Below are 23,473 nucleotides of genomic sequence, written 5' to 3'. Positions count from 1 at the left end.
GTGGTAACCCAGCCACGTGGTCCATATATTTTACAGACCATTATTTTAATAAAGTCCTTCGAGGGCGAATTTTTCCTCGAAAAATCGTCCAAAAGATTGTCATTTCGTTAATATTAATTAACGAAATAATAAGATGTAAGATGTAAACATAAAAATAAAATATTTTATAAAGGCGATATACAACAGATTCACCAGACTCACGTCTGCTCACGTCTCAACGCTCGACACTTTATTTCAGATAAATACTGTGTGTATACGGGTCCACAGAGAAATATACTCATCTCACATCTCTGTCTAAAACGCGCTCTCTTGCTCAACAATTCTTACTTATATAGATATTTCTGTACTTTGTGTAACGTGATACAATAAAATCTCTTATCTCGTCAACTGAGAGAGAGTATAATCTCTTCTATTACCTTATTGACATTGCACAGAATAATATATAGATTTAAAGATATAGATTTTCTCTTCGTGCTACCCAATGTGGGAGAGATCGTTTAAGTAACAGTGATATATGTGAAACGTTTGGCATGTCACGTTTACGTGTACACACAAAGATTTCACAATAGAACATCGAGATTTATATTAAATATCGCTATATATAATAATAATAATAATAATTTTACGCCGCGCTGACTTTAAGGCTGAAAAAACAGTCGTTTAGAATACCGAAGGAAATCAGGAATACAGACTACATTTCAGTCGTAATAACTTAAACGCTCTTACGAGAATTCACTGTCATCTGTTCCTTTACGTTAAATCTAAGCTTACGATGAATCTTGCTTAGATTTTGCAAGTCACTCGAATTATAATTCAGATATCAGTCAAAGTATACAGAGCCCAAAGCCAGCGCTATTGTTCGATAGAATATTTGGCATTGCATTGAGTCTTGTCTGACGATGATTAAGGCAAATGAATATATTCGTCGTAAGTAACTTCGCAGAAAGGTAAGGAGGTTTCTTAAAAGCGTCCTACCTCAGAGATCTAAATTTTTTCAGAGCTAAATAAGTGTCGTTGTAACCCAGTTGTCTCAACGTGGTAAGTTAGTAAACAGCTATTACTCTCGTTTCCCTCGGGATTTAAGACAGACGGTTGGAGAACCATGTAATCTGGACGGATCTTTGTACCTAATTCACAACGCCAAGTTAATTCACCGTTTAAACGCGTAAGTACTTCTGATTTGAACGCTAATCCTATACGGAAGGTATACGAGTGTAAGTCGCGTAGCTTTTTACGCAGCAGCCTGAGAGGAAACAGCAAATGGCAAGTACAATGACCAGTATACCGATAAACACGTAAGCACGCAGCTGCGGGAATCTGCCTGGCAACCACAGAATCGTGAATTCGACGGTCTTCTCTTGAGTATCTGCAACACACGTGCGCATCATGTAACGACAGATCTCAGAAGATCTGACGATAACTGACGTATTGAAGGATTCGTACCTATGTAGGCGAGCCCGTAACCCATGTGCGGCGTACCCATTCTGTAGGAACAAGTCGGTATTTGTACTTCGTGAATGTCGCCTACGTCCATTCTTAATTGGTACAGAGGCGTTTCGTATGGCGGCAGGATCCAAACGTCGCTCAGCTGATCCGTCGCCGTGTCTAGACTTATGTGCATCGCTTTGTGTTCGTGCGCGGTAAAAATGACCTGCGGCGACAATTCTTTGAGTACCTGTAACAGACAACGGCGCAGAGTGAGTCGTCAAGCGCGTGTAAGTTTTCTTCTTCCGCGATTCCTCTTCTTTTTCAGGATCTGGCACTCGATTCCTCAATCGGCTTTGATACGGCCAAAGTCTACGAAAGCACAAATATCAAACAATACTAAGATGCAAAGTCGGAAATGCGTGTCTCTGAGTGTATGTAGCGTGTCACTGTATGTGTGTGTGTGTGTGAGTGTGTGTGTCCGCAGTGTTGAACTTGAGTCCGTAGGTTTGTTAAAATCCAAAGGATTGTGCGGATCAATCCTCCCCGCGGGATTCGTAAGGCCTGACCGTACATTTTGCACGAAACTCCCGGGCGTAAACAGCAAAGGCATATGGCTAAGAATAACATTGGTCGTATTCCTTTCTGCGTAATCGTTGAGAAATGCATCCTTCGGTGCTTCCGGAATCGTGCGCGTCAATCTGTTTACCTAAAACGAATAATATTCGTGTATCTATCTCTTAATAATCGCGAGGATCGTACAGAGTTCGAGAATTTTTGTTTACTTTGAAGAAGGTGACGGTCTTGTACACCAACGTGTCCGGCTGAGTATATGCAAAATTGAATCTCTTGTGGATGTTGGCGGAAACCCGATCGTCCTCGCCGCCGATGTCATTGTCGCCCGGCAAGTAAATTTTCTAAAAGGAAACAAGATCGATGATGAAACGCGCTCTCTTCGAGAAGGAAGAAAAAAAGAGAACAAAATATATTACACGACCAAAGTAAAATACCATTATGTCGTCTGGCATCGAAAATATTGAATCCAGTCTCCTCTTGTACCTATCGAAATCTTCTGCATTAGCTACGTGACCCTCGTCCATGAGATCACCTAAGAAGGCAATGACGTGTGGCTGAGAAAACTTCATCGCTCTCGAAAAAGTTTTCTCTAAGTACCTGGTGAAAGAGCACAACGCTATGAGATCAAACTCAGGATTTATCTCGACAGGGTACAAACGATCCGCGTGTAGCGTTTGATTACATAGTAAAATTAATAGACGTTCGCTCTGGACCTACCTATCGCTGTCCCATCTCGCTATCCACGAGCCAAAGTAATTCTCATATTTTTCACCGAGTATCTGCGGGTCCGCGACAAGAAGAATCTTAACGCACTCGGAGCATTCGCGCATGGCCCACTTGAGCTTTTGTACTTCGTATACGAGAAATTCATTGTAAAATATTGTCGCGAGAATAATGACGCTAATGGATATTACTCGGTGCTTCAACCTGTAAATAGTGTAGATTGTTAATCATCTATACGTCTACTTTTTTCCACAATATGTCGCATTGAAAAGTAACTCTTAACAAAAGCGACGCGAGTCGACCTAAGTGTCATCGTTCTGTTTTTATTATCTATTGGCAAAAAAAAAAAGAGAGAGAGACACAGAACGCGACGTGTGTGGGTCGACTCGCGTCGCTTGTTGGAAAACGAAGCGTTACGTTGCGTGGAATACCTGTTTCGTCGTAACATCTCTGTGATTTATAGCATTGTACAACGCGTTGGGTAAAAAAACTCAATGACGCAGACCTGAGAATTCGTTCATCGATATCATAAGTTTCAATAGCAATCGGATCGGATTGGCACAACGTGACTCTTTTCCTTTTAATACGTTTGGGACAGGATTACTTCCATCTCGCCGTGTCTGCTCTCTCCAACTGGCTGCTCCAGTTTTTGGCACGTGATAATATTACGAGAGGTTATGCGGCCGTGTATAACACGAGGCGAGCATAACTTTTCTACTCCACTATCTTATCGCTATTGATCCCTGAAACCCTCGGGCACACGGACCCGCGTTCTTTAGGCTGTTAAAGGTAATTATCGAAACGTGCGACGATCGGTCTGCGCGATCATGATTGGAAAAAAAGGATTGTTTACTTTAAATATACTGCATTCATTCGGTTTAGGCTGCGTCATATTTTCTGCCAGTACAGTACTGGGTACTGGCACGGCAACGCGACGCGGCGTCGCGAAATAGAGCTGCAAAAGCCGCGTTGAAAATTCAAATTGTTATAACAAGAAAATTGAATAATAAATAAAATAGGTTGTTTTTTTTTTAGTATATCTTGGTGGAGAGAGAAAAGTGTCTCGGAATTTTTTATTATTAATCAGGATTTTTATAAAAATTTGATTAAGACTCAGATTTTTTTACACGAATGCTTTTCAGAAATACTCAGATAAAATATTAATGAAATATTTTAGATTTTCCCCCTGGCAACGCATCTTTTGTGAAAATCTGAAAATTTGTCAGAAACTTTCATTCGGATGCCGGAGTATTCCGAAAATCCTTTTCCAATTATTTCCAAAGTATCTGAGAAAGTTGACATATTTTTTCCAGAATTTTTCATAAATCTAAAAACATATGAGAAATTCTTAGAAAATTTCGGAGAAAGAAATATAAGAAATTTTTTCACCAGGAAAGGATCTATGGTAGGCAATAATCATATTTATTATCTACATATTTATTATAGACGTATAATTATAGACGTGTAAAATATTTATTAAACACCGTGGACGACTGGGGCCCATGTCAATTTCGTGAATCCTTGACACGCGCTTGCCGGGAGCCCCCCCCCCCTCCGGCGGGCCCTCGTCAATGGTCGGCCCTGGCCGCAACATATGTCGAGTGTTTACATGCGCCGTCCGCGGCTCGCTTCCGCCCATCCGCCAGTACTTACACCTACGCGCTTGTACAGGTTCGGTTTTTCGGCTCCTGGAGGGGGCGAGGACGACGAACGACGAACCGCGGAACGACGACGACGACGACGACGGCAACGGGAGTCGAGTGAGGACGCGCGATCGTCGTGGGAGAACAACGCGCGGCGTCGTGGAAACGTGAGAGAGAGAGACTGGAAAAGAAAGCGGAGGAAAACAAACGTCAGCGCCCGCAGCGCGTCGCGCGATCGCGGTCGCCGTGAACGATGGGTGGCTACGCGAGCAGGCTCGCGTCGATGTCGAACCTGGCCGTGCACAATGTGTACCGGGGCTGCAAGCGCAAGTACATCGAGGAGTACGACTGCGAGTCGGAGTCCGATTACATCGAGCGGACGCTGCACACGCCGAAAAAGTAAGCTCTCGGTCGATCTCTCCGGTCCGGTCCCGCGGGCGTTTTTTAATTTTCTACGTTCTTCTCACTCTCGCGCTTCGGCCGCGGATTCGACGACGACACGACCCGCACGACCGTCGCGCGGGAGAGTTTTCGGCGTTTACACCTTCCGCGTGTGCTTTTTCGCAGGAGAAAATTGCTGACAACGGCGCAGTACATATACAAGACCCTGTACCAAGAGGAGAAAGGCAGTGACATAACTGTCCTCATACTCGGACGTGCATGGAGATTGCACAAAGTTTATATTAGTCAGGTATGACTCATCCCTACGCGCGCGCGCGCGCGCGCGCGCGCGAGCCCCCTCTCCGTTGTCTTCTTTAAGAGACACAAAATAGGTGCTTTCCATTTACATCAAAACTCAGATAATTCTCATTTGTGACGTCGTTCTATCCTTTTTGGCAATTAACGAATAATAAAGACAGAATGACGTCACAAGTGAGAATTATCTGAGTTTTGATGTAAATGGAAAGCAACTAAATCAACAACAGATCCCATCGATGAATTATTATTTGATTGAAATTCGACGGTGTCTCATCACCTGCTACGGCTTTTTATTTTTTTTATATTAAATTTTGGATATAGAAATCTTGGATGCAAACTTTGTTGAAATTAAAGGAGAAATGAAACTTTCTTAGTTTGTATTTTGCAATTATTGATTGTAAAAAGTTATACATTTTAACAGCTTGTAATATTAAAAAACTGATGCTGCCGTTTTAATATTTTGTTGTAATATTTTCATTAAGATGTTTATAATGTCGATTTCAAATTAGTCATTCGTGGTTTTAGTCAACGGTATGTAAGTTTAGGATATGTGAAGAAAAATGTGTTCTTTTTTCAGAGTCCATATTTTGCTAGTATGTTTTCCGGTTCTTGGAGAGAGGCTAACGAAAAAGTCATCAGTGTCGAAATCACGGATCCTAATATTACGATAAATTGTAAGGACGCGTCGTGGAATTAAAACGTACAAATTACTCTGCGGAAAAATAACTAGAAGAATAATATGTGAAAGGATTTATATCGCGCCGTCTAGAAATAATATCTCGAATTGTTCCAGCATTGTCCGTGGTATTGGGTTCGTTGTATCAAGACGAGGTCAGTTTGGAGCCGAAAGACGTGGTTTCTATTCTGGCAACGTCTACACTGTTTCAGCTGCAAGGCTTAATAGACGAGTGCGTAGACATAATGGTGGAGACTACGAACAGTGAGACTGTTGTGTCGTATTATAACGTAGCTGTGTCGTATGGTGTGCCCACGGTGAAAGCAGCTGCGAAACGATGGCTGGAAGTCAATCTGTTGGGTTACGGATGGCGACATCCGTCCTTTTTGAAGGAAATTTTGCCAGACTTGATGACAGAATTGGTCGCCAGTCCTGATTTGGTTGTTTTGCAAACAGAGTTTTGCATATACATGATGCTACGCTTGTGGTACGTTTGCAAATGCGATACAGATATCCATATTTGACTTCTGAAAGTAACAAGTAATGGAATCTCTGTGTTTGTTGTGTAATTATATGTGATTGCTCTATTTCCAGGTTATTTGCACACCTATGCACACTGTATAATTACGAGGAGACGCTAAAAATTGACGACTACTTTAAAAATCACAAGTGGACCGAGCCGTTTTTAACGACTGAAGAGGGCAAGGAATATGCAGCGCCTTTCAAAGCCCTGAGGATGAAATATCTGCTGTTACATGAACAAGACGACAAGATTTTATACAGTGATAATTTAATACCACCAGACTGGCTGCACGGTGCTTACAGAGAACAGTGGCTTCACTTGTTAAGAGTGGATGGAAATAAAGACAGAGGGTAGGCTACAAGTGCTGCAATTAAATTTTTCTTTTTTAATAGAATCAATATAGACGGAACTACGTATTTTCTGCTCCACGTGCAGTCCGGCGCAAATGACGGAAGAGGAATTTTCCAAGGAGTGCTTTCGGTGCGGCAGATGTGTCGAGAAGCCAGGCGAACACATTTGGAGATGGAAGGCATTCCATTATGGACTAGATTTACTAATGACTTTAGACACAACTAGCCTGCGGATTGAAAGAAACCACAGATTAGACTGTGAGCATATCAAGGCAAATCACAAAGAGCATAAAATTCTGATAAAGTAAGCTTTAAGATTATCAGTTGATTGATTCAATACTTTTAGATCGAAGTTAATAACAGAAATATGAAATTTTTTTCAGAGTCTGTCTATTTTCACTGAATGAACAACGTCAAGTAAAACATGTCCAAGACTCGCGTATGTTAAGATTACGTTTGAGGAGGAACACAGAAGTAAGTCAGCATTGAAAACAACGGCATGCGTTCTTATATAATTTATATGGTGCGCATTACGTCACGTATTAATATTTTCAGCACGAGATAATGACTCTGGACAAACAGTTATGTTATCCTCTGTACGTATCGGTTAACATGCAACTAGTCACTCCACTGACATTGGGAGAAGAAGACACAACGACCGTCATACTTTCGGATACTTAGCACTTCGAGAATGTAATGCTCTATGAATATGTAAAGATAAAGGCCATGGGATCCAATTGACGCTTTGTAACATAATCTATTTAATTACGAATGTTAGACGAAGTTCGTAGGCACACGTTACTATTTGGCACAACACTTAAATAGAAAGAGACATGGATCTCCAGTAGACACTTTTTTCTTTATGGAGATACACAGAATATATTCTTTTGTTCATTTTTAACAAGTTCTTTAGTCAATTTGGAGTTGATCTTTCAATGAAAATGTTTTATAATTTTTAAATTAACAACAAATAATAGACAGTTCAATTTATATCATCTAAATAGATAAAATCATACTTTTACAATAATTTCAACTTTAGTAAAATTTAAATTTTATGTATTGCGACATATAATATTGGAAAATTGTGGAAAATATAAATATGCAATTCAATATTTTTAATAAGAAAAAAACCATCTTTAAATTGGCTAAAGAATCGGCCATTATATAAAAATAACACGGTAGGAACGGAACTTTCGACATATTTTTTGTATATCAGTGTACATCGGTGTACATTAATTAATGCATTTGATACGGTTGATGCATTTGATGTAGTTCACATTAATTATAGCGGTCATTCCAACAAGCTTTAGTCACTAGGTAGATTTTAATCTTCCTTCGTATATTGAGAGACATCGCGGTGCGGTGTATATTAACGCTATTAAATGATGTTTTAATGTGGTTGTTTCTAAACACGTTTCGACTGATTAAAATTGCATCAGTTATAGCCTGATAAGTTGGATACGATGCAATCAATCAAAATTCCGCTTATCTGTTTAGTATCTTGATTGGTTTTTTGTAATTGATTTGTATGCAAGTTTGCAATACCAAATAATTCTATTAGATGGTTATTAGACGAGGACTGATATTTTTTTTTTTTTCAATGTCCATTGACTTTGACTACAATTGCACAATCTCCCTATCTTTTTCCGTAGTCGAGTAGCGAGAAACGGAGAACCCATAATTAAAGTTAATCGATATCGAAGGAAAAAAGACTTGGAGCGTTTATCGAGATCGAAGGTACAAGCAAATGAAGTTACCTGTTTTGCACACGCTTTTAGTTCGCAATAGTTTACACTTCGATAATGATCGTATCATTTTATTTGCAAGACTGTTCGCATCTCGTATATCATTATTGTAGTATTAAATTTTTGTTTACGTTTTTCAAAGTTTTTTAAAAACAACTGAAGAACTTGAAAATAATTTTACGTGTTTTTTTTACGTTGTATCCTCTATTCGTAAGAAAACAATTGAGAGAAAGAAACTTCAATATTTAATTTAAACGCGTTATATAGGGAAATGGTCGAACGCTCTTCCGTCTTCCTGTCAGCAAAGAGTTTTTCTTCGATAATATTCTGGTGCTTTTTTAATATCTATTAAAAAGGGCGAAACTAATGTGTATAAGCAAACTAACTTTCATAATACTAAGATAAATTTTGTAGCATTTTCTTTTGTAAAAAAGGTTTTCTTACTACGACAGCTGTTCGGTGAAATTATAATAAAAATGTAAACACGCAGTTTATGCGATTTCCCATGTCACCTACCTTTATAAAACGATCTTTTCGACGCTTGTGTAAGAAGTTACTGTAATCTTATCGATTAGTAATATTTTTCGCGTAAATTTTGGAAACGAATGTCGCACAGCTTCCATCTTTTTTGTTTGACAGAATCTTTGCGACATATTAAACGTATGGAGGAAGGTGAAAATTCATGCGACGAACACATGCCACTTTTATTAATCGTTTAACACTTTTATTATTGGCAGAATACTTTTTTCTCTTTCTCTCTGTACATGATATATGATGTTGTAATGTCACTCAACGATGATCATTACGAACATGTTCAATGAGGCTTGAGATACATCGCATTCTCTCGATACGTGTCGCAGGCAGCAACGGCAGTCGTACGAAAGATCGGAGAATTTCGTAAATTTCACATTTTTCGGGAAGATAACCAGGCCGATTTCAATCGATGCGACGTGTCATTAATTTTCGTAATTTAAAGCATGACGTTTCGATGGAGAGATATATTGCTCCAGCTTGAAAACAGCGACCTATAACTAAAGAAACTGTTACATAACAATTTATTACACGCGATACTCTTTACAATATTATATTATAATAACTGTGTCGCTACTTTCAAGATACGGCAGCTATTTTTTTGTATTAACTGTATAGATTGACATTTCCTATTCTATAACTTTTACTTTCTTTTTTTTTTGCAATAGAATTTTATCCGATCATTCGGCAACTACGGTAATTTTTTTTTCGCTCGGAGAAGATCGCGAAATTAATGTTCGAGCGATTCCCGCTAATTGATCGCGATGACTGTTCTATATACAGTTTTTAATACAATAAATAATTGCGGAACATTTAGTCGTAAGTTACCCTGAAAATATAACAAACCGCAGTTGTCGCGCAACGACGATGTTTCCAATCGCTTACAACCGATTGTTATTTGCGACATATATCAAAGAAGTACGAGGCGAATCGTCTCAACAACAAGAACTCCACGTTTCTTCCGATTGTCTGGGCTGTCCCAGAATATCCCATCGAATAAAAGTCAATCTCGAAACGACGAAGGAGACGAAAGAGAGCTCTTCTTGGAAGTAAATCTCTCTCTATCGGATTTACATATGAAATCAGTTGCGAAAGCGCGCAAATAAACATATCCATCGTTGTAGAATGATTAGGAAACATAAAAAACAGCATCGATGTACCTATAAGGATATTTCAATCGCGATCTTATTCTATTACTGTCTTTCCTACACGCAAGGATCTGTCTAAGAAAGATAAGATCTGAATAAAATTCTTTCCACGATAAAATATGAACTGTAAGCGATACGGTTAGTTTTTTCCCCGATTAACGCAACCGACTTTTCATGCAAATCTGATAACAAAAAGTTTATCTTGTTCTAATTATTCTATAACAGGGAAGAAGGGAGTCGCGGACAATCGCAGGACGATCAGTTTGATGTCAGGTGGAAAGATTGTAAATTAACGAAGATCACACGCGTGATATTTCAGTGTTAATTATGTCGCAGAAGAATTAACACACTGGCGAACCGTGATTTATATTAATTTATAATCTGTGACAATTGCCAGAATTAAAATCGTTTCTTCTATATCCACGTTATGATTTCTCCCTTTCTTCCCTATCTTTATTCCCCCTCGTTTCCAATCTTATCGGTACCATCACGTCCGTCACGGTTGTTGCCACATTTGCGCTCTAATAATAATTATTAGCGGTATTATTTGTAACAACGGGTCGGTAATGTACGGTACTAACAATAACTATAATAATAATAGTAATAGTAAGTGATGATAGTGATATCCCAGTAAGCGCAAACTGTCCGCAGTGTGTGGGAGCAGATTGATAGCAAATTCGATCGGAAATCGCTGGCAAATTGGCATCACCCGCGTCTGCGTTAAGCTCGTATTTTGCCGACTAATGTCCATTTCAATCAATGCAGATTAACTTTGATCTCGATTTAACTTACTTTTTATTTTTTTTCTAATGCTTAGAACTAGAAGAGGATAAAAGATAAATTAAACCAAGAAGAAAAGTTAATCTATGGAAAAGTTAATACATTGGTAGAAATGGACATAAACCTGCTGACATAATTCGACCGCAAGAAACCAAGCGGAATCTGTCGAACGCAGAGATTTTCTGCTTCAGTTCCGTCTACATTAAGCTGTGCAGAAAACGTGTCAACATCCACTTGATTTCGACCATCAATCTTCCATCGTATTTTATTGACAAATATCGCTACAATTCTGCCAACGAGCATTGTATACGCCAGATGCTGTATCGAATTTATATAAATCTTTTTGCCGACAAAATTTGTAACAGAGAACTTCGCAAAATTTGTTCTTAACAGACTTGGCTGACTGGGGTAGTTAATAGCGACCATATCGATGGCGATAACGGCGACGACAGGTGGTAACAGCAACATTATATAGAGATGATCACTTTGCAGGGCTGTTAGAGTGACATAATTTATATTGATCAAGCGCACCTACTTCGTCTATAATTTCTCTCCCTCTCTTTCTTTTGTCAATAAACCATCTACTTTGTCATTATATGTTATTGCTCGTTCGTTACATTTGCCGGCACGTTGCTGCGATGTTGCCATCATTATTACTATTATTATTAGCATCAGTATTATAGAGGATGTTCGATTATTGCAGTTTAGGCACATATACATATGGCAGTTGCTAATATAACGCCTTCTTAAAAATATCATGAGTAGGTTCTGAGTTGTGAAAAGAAATGACTTTCGACGGATTTTCCTGGTGAAAAAAAATTCAATATTTTTTATATTTTATTTTGTGAAGATTTCTAAAAAAATATCAAACTTTTTCAGATTTTATAAACTTTCTTTAGAAATTATAGAACGAGAAGTCTTACAATATTTCAGAATTCACGTAATTCATGTTGTAGAAGATTGCAGACTTTCGAAATAATATTCCAATTCCAAAAAAACTTGAGAAATTTTTAAAAAAGTTATAAATTTTATATAAAAGTCCTGAAAAATATTCTATGAGAAATTCTAAGAAAAATTTTCACCATTATCTCGACTTAATGATATTTAACATAAATTTCCAAAAATCGTGAGAAAAACGTGTAACACCTCGTTGAATTTCGGCAACGAAAGAGAGCTTCAGTTTCCGACCTGGACCGCCGTTCACCACGACGCGCTTATCACCGAACATCCTGTATTTACCGAACACTTTTTTTTTATCAGCCTCTCCCTTCTATCAGCCACAAGGCAAAATGAGCAACAACGAATTATTGAGAGCCGGTTTTTTTTCCAACGTCGGTTTCAACTGATCCCTGGGTCTATTATATTAGCGGCGAAACATGCACGCGTTCTAAAACGAGACAGAGAAGACTTTGGTTGGTAAATTATCGGACACTCGAAGGTGCAACAACCGACCCTAATTGAGCTGTCGAGTTTAGCGTTACGCTCAATTAATTATTGCACAGACAGACGCGCAAACATGCCAAGCATTCGAAGAAACGCATACCGAACGGCGATTATTGTACGCTCAGGTGACTCAGGCTTAAACTACATTTATTGCAAGGTTCCGCGAAACACGGAATAATCGTGGACGCGACGGCGGACCTTCGATTCTTACAGCATCTAAATTGCGAGGTCTCTCCCGACATATCGTCGATATATATATTATACCTATCCCCGTTCTTTACACAGCTCGTCTTATACGTAGACCCGTTTAAAGAAGCGGTACGTCGTATCCGTTCAGATTACGTTCAGTTTAGTTCGAAAAACTCGATATAATGTGACGATTGAATTGAATAGATATATCAAGTGAATGGAGAGAGCTCCAGATGAACGTAACAATTTTCCAATAAATTAGCGATCATAATCTCTCGATAAAACAATTGTTTGTCGACGTCGTTAATCTTTTACATCATCGTGAGTTTTTGCTTCCTACTAAATTTAAAATAATTATTAAATTTGTCATTTGAATAAATTATAATATCTAGTTATGCAATTTGTATGTACATTGTTATTATGATGATGTACAATTAAATTGTAATTCTGAGTATAAATTGATAATAATTTAATCGGACGTTTCACAAACGTTTTATGTAAATAGAAAAAACTATGTTATATAATTATATCACGATTGAATTACGATGCGCGATAAATAATACTGAAATAGACCGAATGGATGCGACGCGACGTGGATACGTCTCGTGTTAAATATCCCGTTCCGTTTCGCGAACGCTATGTGTGTCGTTGCACCTCTAGAAATAAGCATATGCCCGTCGATCTCGCGTGCAATTCCATTTAGGCTTTCGACAACAAAATATATTTATTTATGTTACTTTTTACTTCGCGTGCGTATACGTACGTCGTAATTAATGCGTACACACATACCGGGCAGGCACAGACTCATGCACAGACACGCCAATCAGTGTTCGGCGGGTAACAGGCGCGGGGTGCGAAAATGTGTTATCGCGATGCCGCTACTTTGCATTTTACTTGTTATCGTGTGAGACTCTTTTTTTTTTGTTTTTTACTAATCATAAATTCTCTCGTGAGACATATCTGCCTCCCCTGCTGCGCCCTTCTCACCCTCGATATTCACGCTCGTCGCGCGCGATAAGATGATATTCGGCTCGTTCCCGTTTACGAAAGTAGGCGAATCGACAGGAATCGATGGGAATGCGTTCTGCAGAGATTCACGATTTCCTCAATCTTCTTCTCGCGAGAGAACTGCGAGACCTCGCAGTTCGCATTTAAGAGATCGCATTAACGTTGCTGGAGAATTAATTTTTTAATGTACGTTGAGAGGATAATTTGAACACGTTTAGAACAATGAGAGAGGGATCAGTAAATTGGTTGCAGAAAGAATTCTTAATCGATTCCTCATAATCTACCTGTGCAAAAAATATCCTCTGTCCGACAGCGGATTTGAACCCGAATGAAAATTGCGCGACGAGCGCGCGATACACCGGCGTAACACGAGAGGTGATCGATTTTGAAATCTTTTTTTCTTTCTTTTACGCAGAGGCCGTCGTATCGTTTTTTGCGTTTTCTCTCATTTTTTTCGCAGAGATATGTATACTACTGAAGTGTCGCCCTCGCGCATCTGGCAGTTATCACCGTTACGCTACGTTAATTAATCTGGCTATGTTACGGACCGTCCGCAGTCAAAGACACCGTCGGAGGGGGGGGGGAAGAGGGAGTCGATCTAAAATCTCTTCGTTAATAATGGAAATTCGTAACTATCCACGAGAAGATCGCGAAGCGTGCGTCGTCTTTCATCCCTCGTCGCGTCATCAAGGCCTTCGTGCGGGTTACAAACGCGCGAGAAATTCGGCCGGAGGGAGTTTTCGAAACTCACGTCGCGAAACCAATACAATCTCGAGTCGGATTCGTTGTACAATATCGGATATCCGGCTACTTCGGGACAAGAAGAGGGAAAAAATTCGATCGCTCGGGGTGCGAGGTTTTTTTTTTCGTTAGCGACGTACGTAGAGATGATCGACGCGTCTCTATCATTGTCCGGCGCGGTTTAATTAGGCAGAAAGCCGGTAATTACGATACTGAAAGTCGAAACATCCTTTTCCCTCGGCCTTTCGCGATCTTCTCTTTGTGATCGGGAAAATCCATAGAGGAAAATTGACGATAACGATCGACAGGGAAGGTCGGTTGCGAGTCCTGGGATACGAACGGTCCGTGGCGGCGCGACGACGGGCCGGAGGGGGAAAGGGATAGAGTCTCAGGGATCCTCGGGGTGCGACTCGAACGAGACTAGGCAGAATTAGGTCGTCGAGAGAGAGATACGGAGCGGCGCGGTCGGGCACGATAGGAGCAGGCTCGGTGTCGCCAGCACGGCAGTCAGGAGGGACGCCAGTGGCAGTAGGGACGGCGTGCGGAGACTCTCGACGGAGTTACACAGATCACCGGTGCACGAGCAGTATAGCGCGCGCACATCGTGGGTGCCGCTCCTCATAAGGCACTCGCCGTTGTCCTTCTCGTCCGTGATGTAGCCGCAGCTGCGGACGACCCTCACCTTGCCGTACACTGCAACAGTAACGGGGATCAGTATCGACCTGAACTCTCTACTTGAACCCCCTCGCTCCGCTATGTTTATTTCCACATTATGCAAATTAATTTTAATCTTGATTCAACTTACTTTTCATCTTCTTCTAGTTCTAAAAGTCAGAAAGAGATCAAAATGGAATTGAACCAAGATCAAAATTAATCTGCATTGATAGAAATGGACATTAGGGATTAAGAATTGTTTAGAGATGTAAGATAAACTTAGATTAAACTTTAAATCTAAGATAGACTTTAAACGTGCGGTCGCTTATGTTTTGAATTTGTTCTTTGCCGCTCAATGACAGATGAATTCTTTAGATTTAGAGTCGACTAATTCCGAATGAAAAAGCTCATGTATAAATAATTGACGATTTCCGTTCTATTGCATTAACGAATTGTTAGAGCTATATCAGTTATAACATCAAAGTGATATTATTGCAACGCTATTACGTATTATCTATAAAACGTAATGTGAGCGTAGGATGTCACAATATAAATGGCATTTCATTAAATAACGACGAATCGAATTTTTAAAAACATACGGCGAATCGTTACGGTTACGAGCTGCTATTTGAAAAATTAATAATTCCAAATTAATTAAATGTGGAATTAAATTAAATGGAGGACTGATAAGCGCGGACTACTTTGACAAATATGAAACTTTCAAAATTTCGGTCGAAGCTTAATTTATCAAATGTGCGTGTTATAGAAACAAGCGAGGTTTCACCTGTTTGACTGATTTTTCGGCAAAGAGTAGGCTCTAAGTGGCTGAGATGCTCCAGACGAGGCTGAAAGCTGCAGTTCACAGTCCCCAAACTGTACGAATCGAACGGGTCGCCACATCTGGGGTCGTACTCGCTGTTGCATTGATAACATATTATCGCTTCACCTGAAATCAAAAGAAAAAAGAACTCGATCACCACTCGCGTTCGCCTCGGATTCGAATTAAGATCGAGTAAAATCGTCTCCCCTAAATCCCTAAAGGTATGTATCTGTGAAACTTTAACTGTGTGATACTGCAACGCGACTTAAACGGAGGCGACTCGATCTTGCGCGTTTATATACGAAAGATCGCGGTGTGAGGATTAACGGTCCAGCTAAAATCTTCTCCCTCCCTTTGTGTTTTATGAATATTTTAAGGAGTCGTATTTCAGAGAGCAGAGATCTCGCCGACGAAATCAACGGACGTCAGCCGCGATGAGAATCAAATCTGGGGGGGAGGAAAAGGTCTGGTTCACGTCTCGCCCTTCTGTGACGTAACATTGGCACGCGCGTCCCGGTGCGCATCCCACGGCTATATACCGGAACCAGCCAGGCTGATACGGCGCCAGCTGATATCGAACAGCGGGGCAAGACGCACGCGAAGACCTCTACCACTCAGCTGTCTCTCGCGGATCGATACGAAGAATCCGAATTCTTACAACCGGATACCGTAATCGGGCGATTGGGAACAAATATAAGTAACGAATTCATACCACTTCACCACCGCCGCTATATTAACATTGAACGACGTGAACTTCACTATCAATTCGCTTCGCACACGACCTTCGCTCGAGCTATCCTCTCTTCTTCTTTATGCACCTCTTTTCTATTTTACTATATTATTGTGCTATTTCTGTGTTATATCTTTTTTTAGACCAACGCATTCTAAAACAAAGCAGGATATTATTATGTGTTGCTACTTAACTTCCTGTTATTTCAACAAATCTTTGTACTCTGGATAATACATAAAAATTTATGTAAAAGAAATTTTCTTATGTTCTAAATATTGTTATAAATAAAATCGAACGCGTGCATGTCGAAAAGTTTCATTACGGTGAATAAAACTCTGATACTTAAATATATGAAAGCAGTATCTCGTCAAACTTAGAAGAGAACCAAATTTCATTGAAACCAAATTCACAATTGGATTATTCTACGCTACGCGGATTTCATCGACAACAGATAATTTGAGTGAATCTATATGGTTTATTTCGTTTGCATTATGCAGTTGCATTTGCCCGCGAAATAAGGACAAATTCGGATAAATGGTCGTTATTTGACAAAAGTTTATTCATCGTTAACGAAACTGAACATACGTCGCTTCTGCATGCATTTTCCTCCAAAATATATAGAAACGCGCGCGCAAAATGAGATAAATATGAAAATATCAATGAAAATATTGGATAGATAAATAAGTAAAAGTCTGCTAATTAAAACTTCGCCATTATTTTCTCGAGGTAAACAAATTAGCTTTTCATCAGAAATAATAAAACAAACGTTTCAACTTTCTGGATCTAAAGTTCTCTTTAGATCCCACGACATAGAGATAGATAATGTGCTGTATATAATTAGAGAACTGGAAATATATTTTTAAAAGAAAAGAGAAAGGATATAAAGGGAAATAGAGTATAAAAATAGGGGAAAAAAGGAACAATGCCATCGTGAGATAAGAAAAGCGAGATAAACAAAAACTGTGTATCGAGAGTACACGGGGCAAAGCAGAGGGGCGTGTGGGGGCGGTAAGTGAGAGGAAAGGGGTCGGAGAAGGAGAAAGTGGGTCGCTCGATAGCCCTCGCGACGATCTGGCTGTCGTGTGTAGGCGCGCTACCCTAAATTTCAACAAATTGTCGGATATAGCGCATTCATCGGATTCATCCGCGATATCTCGAGTAGTGCGCGGATTGCCGATGCCATCGTTAATTTCGTATCGGCAATTACTTCGATCGGGTGGAGGGAGACCGATCGAGTAATTCTCGCGCTGAGCGCGTTAACGATCGACTATCTAACTCGGTGTGGTCTATCATCTAGGCCTCTAGGGTCCGTCACAGCGCGATCGCTGCAGAAATCCGGAAGCGACGAAATCCCGCGTCGAGACAGTCCTGATCGAGTTACGTCATTTTCGTCCGAATACTTTCATCTTTCACCTTTGCGCCGCTGAAAGTTACGTCTACCGCAAGCAAACGATCGTCCCGACGCAGGAAGATATAGCGACATCGCGTCTCCGATCGTGTTCTGTCAGACGCGGAGGGAAACGAATATCTATATTGTGGTCGTTTCCCCGATTCGACTTTTCCGCCGTCGAAGCGTCGCCGGATGTGTATCGACAAACGTCGACGGAGGGAAAAGCTCGTTCGAAGTTCGCCCGATTCATCGGCGCGGCGACGCGAATTTACTTAACGCGAAACCAGGCCGCGTCTGGCGAGAACTTAATTCTGGAAAAAAAAGAAGACCGTTTGATTCTTAATTAAACGAACAATCGCGCGCTATAAATAATGCAATAAATTTTAGAACAAATATATGCAAATTTTTCAAAGATGCTTAGCGCAAGATATGCAACGTGTCGTTTTGTCGTAATAATTTTTCATCATTCTGCACAAATGCAATTTTATAAAGTTCCATATCGTCCTAAAATAATCTGTTTTCAATAAAATTGTGGATATACGATCAAATAAGGTTAAACGACATTATTTTATAATCTCGCTAAAGCCGCGACAAACAGACAATTTCTTTTCTTAATTCGTCTTTGAGCGATACTGAGATGATCATTCCGTAAATACCCTTGGGTAAATTTGACATTCCCGGCAAGCGGAGTTATCGCGATATTTTTCTAGCACGGTGTAATAGGATTCGATTTGACAATCGCGTACGCCCATCTTCGCGGCCCGAAGAACCACAAGTGCTACCGTTGTAGGAATTCGCCGACCAGTATTCTTGCTAACGATATAATACCCGCGTATGACCGCCAGCGATGCTAAATATCGCTGTCTTCTTGCGAAATCCGTGGAAGGATGCGAAAAAGGGCTGACCGAAAGAGGAAACGAGTTATTGCCTTCCAATCCACCCTGAAAAATAGATGAATTAAAAGGGCTTGGGAGACATTTCTCTAAAATTGAACGAGAGAAGAGAAAGTGTCTCGAAGTATCTAAATTTTAAGGGGTTTATCAATGATGTAGGAGATGCTTTTCTTGATTCCCGATTGCTTCTTGTAAACGTTAAAATAAACGGATGTAAAAAGATATAAAAAGAAATTGAAACCAATCTCAAATTTCGAACATTAAGAATTTAGAACGTCGCGATAAGTTCATTTTAAATGACCTAATTTTTTATCCGTGGCACTAGCAGTGTATCTCAATGTACCCGAGAAGAGTATATACTGTCACAACTCGAAAAATTTTAATTTTGAGTTAAGCCCGTAAAAAGTATGCATAAAATGTTATCTATATGTGCTATAATAGCGTCGCAAATCTAAATCCGTTGCAACGGACGGAAGTGGTGTTATTTTTTTAATCTAATCTAAACCGGTGTTATGTTGCAGTTTCCTGAACGAATAATATATCACAAGTTTACTGATAAATAAATCACAGATTTGTTCAAGAAACAGTATAAGTTCATTATAATAAAATATCGTAAATAATTTTGCGTTAATTATATCACAATTTAAAACAAATTGAATTAAATTTGTTTTTTCTCTTCTAAAAATTGCGAAATTTTGAATTGTAACAGTATTGTTCTCGGGGTTCGCGTATAAAGATACATTCTGTATTTCATTCATGAGAAATTGTCTGCAAGTTGCTACAACTAGATCTGTTTGCACAGTCATAAATAAATAATATAAAATATAACACTTGCTTGCTCGAGACACACACGTGAGAAAATTTAAATAAAATATCGCAAATACGAATCGTTACGTCGATAACGCGCGTCGCAAAGAGAATTTCTCTAAAATATTAGTAAAAAGACAGAGAAATCCCGCGAGAGTTTTACAAGATTTGAATTATTCAAGATTAGAAGATTAGAATTTCGAAAATTGCGGAACTTCTTCTTAAACCGTATGTAACACGTTTTTACTTTCACGCGCATACATTCCTAGAATATTGAACAAATCTACAAAATCTCGAGATGCTGAAGGGGGAAAAAAAGATGATTTAACGTCGCGTCGAGATTAACTTGGATCACGAAGGGTTGAACATCTTCTAAACTTTCGTGTGCTTATCTGGCCTTTTACAACCACCCCGACGAGACGTCTCCGTCTGGGCGGCTCATTTACGGCGGTAACTTTCCCTGCCATCGCCTCTGCATTGCGCCCGTGATGTATATACGACTCCTTTCCTCATTCCTTCCCTGAATAAAGTGCACGAGGTCGTATCATCGATCGTTCCTACGCTTTCGGACGAGGCAATGTTCAAAAGTGGCAATTGAGTCCGATTTATATCAAGTAAGTATGTTGAATTAAGTTCGTGCGAGAAGGACGAACTTAACGGGGGCTTCTACTTGAGCCTCTCGCTCAATTTTCCCACTGAAAGTTCCAAGTGCCTGTCGAAATCCTGTACATTCCCCTGGGAAACATTAAACTTCTCTCTGTACGTTTGTCGAACAATCTCCTGTATTTTCCCGGGAAGTACCGCATTGATGCGAAACTAACGCGAGTTAGACGATGTAGAACCTTCGTAAGGACGTCAGTCTATCATATATGTATAAGCGGTTTTAAACTGCCTTTCAAACTTGTTTCAGCGCTATTCCGGAAAGTGAAATCCAATTTCTGTGAAAATTCAATAATTAAATTTCCGTGAACGAGATGACTACAAGAGAGACGACCTATCTTTAAAAGAACGCGCTTAAAACACTCATTTATTTTACGCAGTATTAAAGCTGCATCGACTGCCAATGCAATTATAATAGCTTTCAAATATAAAATATTTCTTATTAATAGTTATCAATATTTTGTAAAACGAAGTAAAAGCATGTAAAAATATCAAATGCATTTCTCAAAGTGGGAGTTTCCGTCTCTCGAGATAAGTTTGTTCTTTTCCCAGTCCCAAATGAGAATCGTCACTCGTGTCATTTTACCATCAATACCTACATCAATACCTCATATTTATCGTAAAGAATCGGGCGTGCAAAATAATGAAAATAGGAAGGATCGCTCTCGCAACCGCGCGCGAAATTTCGGTCTTTCGATTGTCGCGGGATCGAGGCCCTCGCGCCGCGCCGCTTCAATCGAGCGTGTTCCGCGAACGGGTGATCGATCGCTGTTCCCGGGAGAGCCTCCTCTGTTTCCGCGAACGGAACCGCCGGACGATTGCCGAGTTTCGATCGGCACTCACCGCGATCGAAAGTGGCCGCCAGGACGACGAAGACGAGGCCGATGATCGGCGCGGCTCGGTACGCGATCATGATCGTCGCGATCGCCGGACCATGTGCTCGTGGCTCGTGCCCGGCGGGGGGTGTCTAATCGCGTCGCCGCACGATAGGTGCTCCCGTCGCCGTCGCCGTCGTCGCCGTCGCCGGGGAAAGGATTGGACAGCGTGCGAGTGTACGCGTTCGCCTCTCGCCGTCGTCGTCGTCGTCGTCGCCGTCGTCCTCGTCGTCGTCGTTGCCGCCGTCGCCGCCTCCCGCGTCAAGCGGCCGGGATGAGAGCGCGGACACTTCCGTTCCCTTCAGGGACGGTGATCCGGGTCGCGCGCCGCGTTCGCCACCTCACCCGGACGCATAGCAACCGACTGACGCTGACGCGCGTTACGCGACCGAGTCACCGAGTTTCCCTCGGCACTCTATATCCTCACGCTATGCGGCAGATCCACCCCCTCTTCGAACTCCCCCGCGATGCGCTCGCCGCCGTACCGTGCCGCGCCGATGCATTCGTCGATGGTGCACGCGCCGCGCCGTTTTCCTTTCCCTCGTCACCTTCCAAACGACCTCACGTTGCCACTCGGGGGTGCTCGGGGGTGCTCGGGGGTGCGCACCCCTGGATTCGCCGCGATACACTTTCGTTCGACCCCTCGAAGTCTCGTGTTGAAGAGATAGGTTCGCGATACATCAGTTAAAGACACAATAAGAATCAATTCGGAATATCTAAAAAATATTATATTGGTATAATTATAAATTTCATAATTTTTGTAATTAATTAAGCAGTGTAAAAGATTAGTAGAAATATTTAAAAAAAGAACACGGCGCCTCCGGTTTGAATAAAGTTAAAAAAAATATATCCTATTTCAAAATTATTATTCCGTGCGTGTTTTTTCACGGCTGATTACCGAATATTTTAATTTTAGTTAGTTTTCTATACATACATATATACTATATACATATAATACATACCTGCATCCTTTACAACGTGCTACGATATCTCGCGGCAGTTTCCGCTTAGAACTATCGGCTTCTCGGTACTTTGCCATTTGCCACGTTCGCACACGTACCGTCCTAATTTCCTCGATTTATATTCCTGTCAACAAAATATCATAATATAATTTTATATCACAATATAATTTAAAAATCATAATAATTTTTATTTAAAAAATTATATTATTTTTTTTATAAAAAAAATTATAAACTTTGTAGAAGACAACTTGCTCTGTATTATATGTTTCTGGCTCGTACACTCATTTTGTTAGAGAAAAACAAAATATAACGTCCTGCCAACTAATTCTGATAATTTTAAAACTATAGATTATACATGCAGAGATTTTGTAGATATACTACAATAGTTTACGCGAGCGTTACTTCTGTAAGTAACTTACGACATAATTTATTCCAAATGAAGTGTTGTAGCAAGCTCATTACGTTCATATAGATATAATTACGTTCACGTACGCGTACTTTTCGCTTAACTTTTTTGTTTGGAGTCTCAGCCTAATTCTACAAACGGTATGATATTCCTTGATGTCTACTGAATGGACCTGTACCCTCATTTTGTAACATCAAAAGTTGTAGAATTTTTATACGAAGTAAATATTGTTAAAAACGAGTGTAGGTATTACAGACAGCGAGGAGATGCTAAAGTGACTCAATTACCGACAATTACAGTCAAAGGTCTAATTTTGAAACGGCTTTATAGATCGCAAAATCCTTTTACGGGAGTAAAGTATAGGTACTAATGAAGGGTGGGAATGTAAAATAATTAGTAATAATTGAAAAAAATTAAAAATGCTGTTACCTTATTTTCTAATATAAACAGTTGTATAAGTAATACGTTACGAAACGAAATGTATCCCACCCTTCAGAAGACGTGCGCAAACAATAACGTACCTTTGAAATAGAGATTGAAAGCCTGGAATAAAAATGAGAGCTTCGAAGAAATTATATAACCTATAACCATGTTTATCCTTGTCTTTCATCATTGTCTATACAAACAAGGGACAGATATAGAATTCGGTCGGTAATACAAACGTCTTTAGTTCGGACACGAATCGTAGCAAAGACACGAACCATTACCGAGCGTAAAGCCTGTATCACACTACGGGTTGGGGATTGGTCGTGTTCAGCAGACCAAACCGGCGCCGAGTAGCAGTCGAACGTGATTGGCTCTTAAGCCTTGTGTACACGATACTAGAAATCGGTCCGAGTTTTGGTTTAAGCCAATGAAACTGCTGCTTTTCTGTAAAAGGGTTGATTTATAATAGCCGTAACCGTTGATTTAAGCCGTAATCTTTAAGAAATTGACCAATTACAGTCGAATGTGAGAAGAATAATCGACTGTGATTAGTCAATTTTTTAAAGATTACAGCTTAAATCAACGGTTACGGCTATTATAAATCAACCCTAACAAAGTTTTAGTCATAATCGTAAGGTTGTAAGAAAATA

General features: G+C 40.1%; 3 protein-coding genes and 1 long non-coding RNA gene across 5 annotated transcripts; 2 read left to right on the top strand and 2 right to left on the bottom strand.

Annotated features, from left to right (window-relative positions):
- Positions 1–207: 207 nt before the first annotated feature.
- Mppe (Metallophosphoesterase) lies at positions 208–3,642 on the bottom strand. 2 transcript variants are annotated; one of them, XM_077424160.1, is made up of 7 exons: positions 3,156–3,642; positions 2,719–2,928; positions 2,418–2,598; positions 2,211–2,342; positions 2,000–2,134; positions 1,444–1,675; positions 208–1,366 (listed from the first exon to the last, which is right to left on the bottom strand). In XM_077424160.1, exons 1-7 carry the CDS (start codon positions 3,170–3,172, stop codon positions 1,194–1,196), a joined length of 1,080 nt encoding a protein of 359 aa, XP_077280286.1. In that variant the 5' UTR covers positions 3,173–3,642; the 3' UTR covers positions 208–1,193. The 2 variants fall into 2 exon arrangements, with proteins under 2 accessions (XP_077280286.1, XP_077280287.1); XM_077424161.1 differs by having other exon boundaries at positions 2,436–2,598; positions 3,156–3,640.
- A 722-nt stretch (positions 3,643–4,364) lies between these two features.
- On the top strand, positions 4,365–7,356 carry Gcl (germ cell-less). Its single transcript, XM_077424145.1, has 8 exons — positions 4,365–4,766; positions 4,935–5,058; positions 5,644–5,740; positions 5,860–6,229; positions 6,337–6,615; positions 6,701–6,919; positions 6,999–7,089; positions 7,171–7,356. Exons 1-8 carry the CDS (start codon positions 4,621–4,623, stop codon positions 7,294–7,296), a joined length of 1,452 nt encoding a protein of 483 aa, XP_077280271.1. The 5' UTR covers positions 4,365–4,620; the 3' UTR covers positions 7,297–7,356.
- Positions 7,357–9,538: 2,182 nt separating this feature from the next.
- LOC143907394 (UPAR/Ly6 domain-containing protein crok) lies at positions 9,539–23,063 on the bottom strand. Its single transcript, XM_077424171.1, has 5 exons — positions 22,919–23,063; positions 21,992–22,115; positions 20,998–21,745; positions 15,639–15,800; positions 9,539–14,893 (listed from the first exon to the last, which is right to left on the bottom strand). The coding sequence occupies exons 3-5, from the start codon at positions 21,065–21,067 to the stop codon at positions 14,631–14,633; spliced, it is 495 nt and encodes a 164-aa protein (XP_077280297.1). The 5' UTR covers positions 21,068–21,745; positions 21,992–22,115; positions 22,919–23,063; the 3' UTR covers positions 9,539–14,630.
- Positions 14,900–20,602, top strand: LOC143907398 (uncharacterized). The gene is made up of 3 exons (XR_013259842.1): positions 14,900–15,122; positions 15,621–15,895; positions 16,066–20,602. It is a non-coding gene; the product is annotated as an uncharacterized LOC143907398 (long non-coding RNA).
- Positions 23,064–23,473: the final 410 nt, after the last annotated feature.

This window comes from Temnothorax americanus, unplaced genomic scaffold, assembly GCF_048541705.1.
Source record: "Temnothorax americanus isolate GAGA-0224 unplaced genomic scaffold, ASM4854170v1 Scaffold8, whole genome shotgun sequence".
Lineage (NCBI taxonomy): Eukaryota > Metazoa > Arthropoda > Insecta > Hymenoptera > Formicidae > Temnothorax > Temnothorax americanus.
Note: the sequence above shows the minus strand (reverse complement) of the source record. Positions and strands in the feature narration are given on the sequence as shown.

Excerpts from the sequence above, each read along its gene's own strand:
- Gcl (XM_077424145.1), top strand. The coding sequence starts at position 4,621 with ATGGGTGGCTACGCGAGCAGGCTCGCGTCGATGTCGAACCTGGCCGTG. Across the intron at positions 5,741-5,859 it reads TCCTAATATTACGATAAATT|CATTGTCCGTGGTATTGGGT; the intron begins GTAAGGACGCGT and ends GAATTGTTCCAG. Across the intron at positions 7,090-7,170 it reads GTTTGAGGAGGAACACAGAA|CACGAGATAATGACTCTGGA; the intron begins GTAAGTCAGCAT and ends TAATATTTTCAG.
- LOC143907394 (XM_077424171.1), bottom strand. The coding sequence starts at position 21,067 with ATGATCGCGTACCGAGCCGCGCCGATCATCGGCCTCGTCTTCGTCGTC. Across the intron at positions 15,801-20,997 it reads GGCGGCCACTTTCGATCGCG|GTGAAGCGATAATATGTTAT; the intron begins GTGAGTGCCGAT and ends TTTTGATTTCAG. Across the intron at positions 14,894-15,638 it reads CCGAAAAATCAGTCAAACAG|TGTACGGCAAGGTGAGGGTC; the intron begins GTGAAACCTCGC and ends TTACTGTTGCAG.
- Mppe (XM_077424160.1), bottom strand. Across the intron at positions 2,343-2,417 it reads TGGTATTTTACTTTGGTCGT|AAAATTTACTTGCCGGGCGA; the intron begins GTAATATATTTT and ends GTTTCCTTTTAG. Across the intron at positions 1,676-1,999 it reads CCGGGAGTTTCGTGCAAAAT|GTACTCAAAGAATTGTCGCC; the intron begins GTACGGTCAGGC and ends TGTCTGTTACAG.